Source organism: Lactuca sativa, chromosome 7 (genome assembly GCF_002870075.4).
Source record: "Lactuca sativa cultivar Salinas chromosome 7, Lsat_Salinas_v11, whole genome shotgun sequence".
In the NCBI taxonomy this organism is placed as follows: domain Eukaryota; kingdom Viridiplantae; phylum Streptophyta; class Magnoliopsida; order Asterales; family Asteraceae; genus Lactuca; species Lactuca sativa.
Genome location: NC_056629.2, coordinates 183,744,338 through 183,751,393, shown reverse-complemented (window position 1 = coordinate 183,751,393; position 7,056 = coordinate 183,744,338). Strand labels below are relative to the sequence as shown.

Sequence of the window (7,056 nt, the reverse complement as noted above, 5' to 3'; positions counted from 1 at the left end):
TCTAGGCATATTTAGGTGCTTAGAACCATAAAAATGTGATATTGGTCCCTTTCCTTTCTTCATACATGAGACAAGGTTTTGGTTTGTATATTAAGTTAGGGTTTAGTTGTTGGACCCTTTCTAGCCTTGGAAAGTTATAAAGTTGGAAACTTAATGACTTAGAATGTTATTTGGAACTAGATATGAGTTTTGGACGTGGTGTCTTAATAGAGTAAGCACTTAACTGAGAAAAAGGATGTCATCTGAGTACGTTGGGCGTACCATCGCGTACCTAGTCGAGACCCCGTAATATAGCCAATAGTGCTCTACGATGAGCGTAGTGGCTAAGTACGCTGAGCATACTCAGTCTAAGTTGACTCCATTGACTTTTGACCTTTGACCTGAATTTTGACTTAGGGGTATTTTGGGTATTTTGAGTTATAGTTTGAGTTTAGGTCATTATTTGTTATAAAGTTGACATGTACAGTTGACACTTGGAGAAACATTATTTTCTACTAATTTTTCAGACTGTAAGGTGAGTTTCCTCACTTTACTTGTGGGTCGAAGGCACCAATGTCGGTCCATTCAGTTAAGTATCTTGGTATATAGGATTTTGTCATGTTGTAGTGATCTGTTAGATCTGTATGATTATCTATTTGATGGTTATATGTTTATATGTTGCATATGTCGACATAACGTGGTTAGGTTGAGGCAATTTTGCTTTATGCGGAAGCCAACAAACCCGGGAGCAATTCAGACATAAGTTGTGGGCCAGAAAGGCAAGCAAAACTTATGATTTGGGCTCGGGAGCAATCTAGACATGAGCTGTGGGCCGGGAAGGCAAGCCAAACTCATGTTGTAGGCTTAGGGGTAATCAAGCCCGATGGTTGTGGGCCAAGTATGCATGCGGTTATATATTTGTGTGGTGGTGTTTTAGGGAACTCACTAAGCTTTGGCTTACGATTTAAGTGTTATGTTTCAAGTACTTCAAATGATCGGGGGAAAGCAAATGCGTGATCGTACACATCCTTTGACGACATGTTTTGGAGATATTATGATACATTGATTTTGGAATATTTGTACGGGTTAATGACCTAGAAAGGTAACCAACTTTGGTCTTTGTTCACATTTAGGTAACCATGTTTTTTTCGTTCGCATTTAACCATTGAACTTGTTTGACCTGTTCAAAATAAGGTAATATGAATGGTAATTACGGTAATATTACCTTATTATGAACAGGTCAAACAAGTTTATTGGTCAAATGTGTACGAAAAAAACATGGTTACCTAAATATGGACAAAAACCAAAGTTTCTTACCCGTTTTAGTAATATTGGACAAGAACTGTGTCAGTGACTGTGCCTTGGAATCAGGCTCCGACACTCAATGAACAATTACGTTAGGCTTGGTCTAACCCAGTTTAGTCCCAACTAGTCATGGGCTAGGTTGTGTTGTTAGGTCTTTAAAGCACATACAATCTAGCCCCTTAAGCATATACAACCTAAACCCTAACTAGTTGGGCCTAAACTGGGTTGGCCCAAGACTTGACTATCTCCTCATACACAAAGACCGGACAAACTAATTTCATGTTACATCAATGGATCTTATGACTACTTGCACTTAACATAAAGAACCCAACATTACCAAAATGGGTAAGGAACTTTGGTTTTTGTCCATATTTAGGTAACCATGTATTTTTCGTACACATCTGACTAGTAAACTGGTTTGACCTGTTCATAATAGGGTAATGTTACCGCTAATTACCATTCATATTACTTTATTATGAACAGGTCAAACAAGTTCAATGGTTAAATGTATACGAAAAAAACATGATTACTTTAATGTGAACATAGACCAAATTTCGTTACCTTTCTAGTTCATTAACCCTATTTGTACTTGGCATTGGTTTCTTATTACTTGGGTTTTGGTTGGAAACCATGATTTTACTTTAATTAAAAATAAAAATTTTCATTGTGATTTTTGGGACATTATAGTATTTCGCAAAATTAATTGGTACTTGGTGGGTGGTAGCTGGAAGCTGTAATTTTTATTTGTTATATGAGTGTTTGACAAAAATAGTTAATTTTTTGAAATGTGTGAAATTACATAAAAGAACAATTATTTAAAACAAACAAATATATAAATATAATTTTAAGGGCAATTTTGGAAATTAATTCAAAACCTCAATAGCTTTTTCTTTAGCGCTACATGAAATAGTCTTTAGATTTTAAGCATTTTGTTTAAACTAAAAGTTAAAAGCTCGTATTATCAAACAAAATTTTTTGTTTAAATTGACATTTTGTCAAAAGCTAACTAATGAGAAAAAAAAATGCTTCTAGATTAACAAGTTTGGAAGATAATATTGATAACAAGAAAAGAAAAAAAATCATGTCTTCTTTTGTATTTGGTTTCCTACTATTCTATCTTCCCTAAATAAGTGTTAGAAATTAGTTTTTTGTATTAATTAGTAAACATATAAGACTATGGTTGGCATGTCATAACTAGCTGATAAACTAAGTTATTTTTCAAGTTTTTTTAAATTATTATGGTTGGTAAACCAAAAAGTAGCTGATAAGTTAACTTATAAGTTAGTTTTAAAAAATAATAAGAAATAAATAAATAACTATTTAGAGTAGTTTTTAGGAGCTTTTTTTAAATTTTCTGAATATACCCATGATTAATTATAATAAACATATTTTTGTAAATATTTTTTATGTCATTTTATCTTCTAACTAGTTTATCAGCTAACTTTTATCAAATATCATTCTTTTTTTCTACTAACAACTAGTTTTTCAACTAACAACTAGTTTTTCAGTTAGTCTGTCAAACGGAACCTAAACTAAAAATCGGTTTTCTCAATCTAAATTCAATCTTACCTGAAACCGGTTACAATGGTATACATTTCTCCTCGAACCCAGATGGGATCCAAACCGGTTTGAATCCAATAAAGACGATTATATACACATCTACATAACTTCACTAAACACTTTCTTGTTTTTTACTTCGGTTGTGGGTCACTAGCCCACAAAAAAGATTTGTTATTTTAGCCCAAGTGTTCCAATTTCATAATTTCTGTAAAGTTTCCGGTGTTTTCAAGTCTCATTTTCTTACAACACTTTTAATGTATACTGTCTCCATTGTGTCTTCTTATGTGTAAATAATTTGTTTATTGATTGCAAAATGGCTGATTAAATTCGGTCAGAAATTGCGACCTTGCAACCTAAGAGGGAATTTTGGTTTCAATACAAAAGGATTTGAAGACTAGACTGATTTGATGATGTGATCTTTTATTCCTTATTGTCATGTAGATGCTTTATCATCTTTAAGAAGAAGCAAATACACAAGGATTCATCACTGGTTACATGTAGAGAGCTCCGATCTACCTGGTCGGATAGATCAAAAATCTCATTGTAAATTGATGTCTTTTCGTCCTTTTAAGAGAAAAAAAAAATAGCTTTTCACAAAAATTAGCTTAAGAAATCCCACCAACTACTCCTAAATTGTTCCTTGTATTGTGAATACTTTATATTTTTACAAAACTAATGATGTGTTTTTCAGTAAAAACATTTTTTTTGAAGTTTTTTTGTGACAGATTTTTAAAGACCATTTTCATAGCAAAATAGAGTTTGATATTGCGGAAACAAAGTTTACCTAAGACTTCATCTTCGCAATATGAAGCTCAGTGTTCACTTCGAACATCATCCTTGAATATCCTTATCAGGAAAAAAGAAACTTCAAAAAATGTTTTTTTTCCGATAAAAATCATGAGTTTTATAAAAATATGAAAATTTTCACAATACAAGGAACAATTTATCAGTATACAGAGTATTTTTCTGTTTCACAGTGAACAGTGATTCCACAATAAATTTTGGGTGCGTCTCATTAGAAAACAAGTGGTTTTTGGAGGAATCACCTTAAATTTTTTGACTAATTCTTTTAAAAACTAAAGAAGACATAATTCTGAATTGGAATTATTTTTACCAAACCTGTCAAAATGAAAAGCTACCTACATATAACAATACAATATCATCTCTTTAACCTTAAAGCAAGTGTACATTTATCTTCATGCTCTACAAGTGATAACTTCAGGAACATATTGCAAAAAGCAGAGGCACTCAGTACACCACTCATACACTTTTCATTTTTGTAACAAATTCTATAGACTACAAACATCACACAGAACAACGTGAACTTAAAGCTAACAACTAACAGTTAACACTATCATTCCTGTATTACGAAAACAAAACACTGTCCTTTCAAAAATGCACCAAATGGTACAAATACCAAAGGACCACAAGAAAAGGACGACTTATTATAAATGTCTCCTCCTTTTTAGGCTTACTTGTACTTTTTAATAGGAACGATATAGATTTACATCTGGCACATGTGTGTAGCATACATCTGGCACATGGTGGGGATGATGATGATGATGATGATCGTTATTTTTGGGCCACATTTGTGGAACTGCCCAAGATGCATCGGGCACCTGACCTAAACCTTCATCTAATTCTGCCTCCATTCGTTTTAGAATTGGTGAACAGTTCCCATCATTAACCTAACACCATTCCATCAGTGGTTACATTAAACAAAGAAGTAACATGAAAGTTTATAGTTAAAACATGAAGTGATTTACAGAAAGGTGGTGTGTTTACCTTGGAGGGGACATTATCGATGCAGTTAATATCAGTAAGAACCCTAAGATAATCATCAAGCTGCCATTCTTGAAAACCATCAGGTGAAGAACCTACAACAGGAGGCAAACTAGGAGTAGGGGTAAAATAGTCAGTTTCAGCAGTTTGGACTGGAGGCAGATTGTTGTATTCGTCAGTTGGAGACAAAGGGAGAGTAGTTTTGGTGATGGTTGACTTCCTGGAAGTCAATGGTGCACCATGTTCTGTAGCTTCTTGTCCTACTTTCACTCCAGTAAGCAGAAACCTCTGGTGTGATGAAACAAAAGTGTTGACTGTATGTATTGCAACATCACATTTTCTGCATAGTAAAGCCCTATCTTCCAGACAAAAGAAGTAACCAACTGTTTCCTGTATAATAATATCATCTGCTGTCAAAACTAAATACCTTGAATTACCTATTTTACCTAAACACCTTGAATTCGAAAATATAGCATTTCATGAATCAGGTTTTTCTATAGAATTTTCAAATTAGTATCAAAATTCAACTGTAGACATTGATGCCATAGGTAGTATTAAAATTAGTATCAACTATCAGGCGATCAATATCAGTTTTCATTTCTTAACGAGATTAAAGCGCATATAGAAAGAGAATAGAATACACGATCACAGAGCGCAGAGATAACTAAACAAAAAAACCTCATCGCTCTATCAGCGAAAACACAAGCTAAATGATACATCCAGTTTATCATAACAGTTCCTTTTAGAACTGAATCTCAATAAATCACATAAATAGCTCAATCAACAACCAATTGCTAACCAGAAGCGATTCAACGCACATACAAATTTCAATTAAGTAATCAAAATCTTCAAGTTAAAAGGAAAACACATGAGAGAAAAAAAAAAAAAAAAAAATATATATATATATATATATATATATATATATATATATATATATATATATATATATATATATATATATATATATATATATATATATGTGTGTATGATTGATTATTATACCTGGCAGATATCACACTTAGGCATCTGAGAATTAGAATTTGAAAGAAGAACCCTCTGATGCTTACTGGCAAGCTTATTGGCAGCGTGAATCTTCTCATCGCAACTCCAACATAGAGCCGCCTCGTCGGCGCAACAAAGCACCGTCGCCTCCGCCATCTCACATACGTTGCACTGAATCTTCATCTCGTCGGATTGTCTCACCAAAACATTCGGTTCTTATCTTCTCTCTGTATTTGTAAACAGCTGATGAGATGAAGGCAAGGAGGTATGGTTTAAGAGAATGAAACGAAAGAGGAAGGGTATGAAGCATCAAGTGGGGGGTTTAATGAGAACATGTGCTGATTCGCATTTAAAAAAGGAGTATGGGCTGTTTGATGTGTACTACAGTGACTAGTCACGTTAATTTTAATAAAGTTAAATTAAAACGATATACTATGTTTTTTAATTTAATTAAATCAATAGAAAATTTGTGCGTTAAAATTATAATGATTTTTGGGTTGATGCAGTTGAAGCGGTTAGACACGCGGCGGGATGCATGTGTGGAAGTATGGGTAGCCCAAATTATGTGGCTTGTGAACAAGTTCCAATGCCGCAAGGACCAATCCCAAAAGCGGCTAATTTTGGAAACATTGATCATTTTTTAGGTTGGGCTATGTTTTAGACATACATGACCGAGTCATTTAGGCTTAGGCGGTGAGCCGATTGGTTGATGTCGACCGCAATAAACACCGCCTTTTTATAGATATCGCCGCATTTTGAACCACGACGCGCCTAGATATGTCAAAAAAAATCTGGTAAGATTTTTGTAAGATCCTACTCTTAAACCGAAAACATTTTAAAAAAAATAAAAAAAAAAACACCTGGATGCAAGGTTAACTCTATTTTATTTTTGGAACTGATTGGACCGGCCGAATTGGATTGGAAATGGCTCATTGGTTCTGAAATCAGGTTGTTTTAGGGTGCCTCTAACGATGGGGCGAGCATTTGGATCGGATCGATCGGATTGGTTTTGCAGAAATTGGTAAACCATGGACTAAGCATGTTGAGGTTTACAGGTCTACGGGCGTGTTTGGCAAAATTAGCTGGTAGCGGGTAGCTTGTAACTTGTAGCGTTTTGTTAAACGCTACATGAAGTAGCATTTGAATTTGGAGTGTTTTGTTTAAACTAAACGTTAGAAGCTTGTAGTGTCGAACAAGGCTTTCTGTTCAAAACGGAGCGTTTTGTCAAACGCTAGAAACTAGAAGCTTTTAAACGCTCCGTGCCGAACACGCCCTACATCCAAGTCCAGGTCCGAGTTTTCCAATTCTTTTACTTGTTGGATCAGTACAACTTTAAGTGCATATGGTACAATTCGTTGACGCCCCACCAAAGTTAATTTATATATTAATTTAAAACGAATACCCGTTGGACTGGACCTAAACCTGGAC

General features: G+C 34.3%; 1 protein-coding gene across 1 annotated transcript; it reads right to left on the bottom strand.

Annotated features, from left to right (window-relative positions):
* Nucleotides 1-3,990: 3,990 nt before the first annotated feature.
* Nucleotides 3,991-5,968, bottom strand: LOC111913974 (B-box zinc finger protein 23). The gene is made up of 3 exons (XM_023909701.3): nucleotides 5,629-5,968; nucleotides 4,630-5,016; nucleotides 3,991-4,532 (listed from the first exon to the last, which is right to left on the bottom strand). Exons 1-3 carry the CDS (start codon nucleotides 5,809-5,811, stop codon nucleotides 4,329-4,331), a joined length of 774 nt encoding a protein of 257 aa, XP_023765469.1. The 5' UTR covers nucleotides 5,812-5,968; the 3' UTR covers nucleotides 3,991-4,328.
* Between the last annotated feature and the right edge of the window lie 1,088 nt (nucleotides 5,969-7,056).

Coding starts and splice junctions, on each gene's coding strand:
- LOC111913974 (XM_023909701.3), bottom strand. CDS start 5,811: ATGAAGATTCAGTGCAACGTATGTGAGATGGCGGAGGCGACGGTGCTT. Junction 5,017..5,628: donor CTAAGTGTGATATCTGCCAG/GTATAATAATCA, acceptor ATTATTATACAG/GAAACAGTTGGTTACTTCTT. Junction 4,533..4,629: donor TCGATAATGTCCCCTCCAAG/GTAAACACACCA, acceptor GAATGGTGTTAG/GTTAATGATGGGAACTGTTC.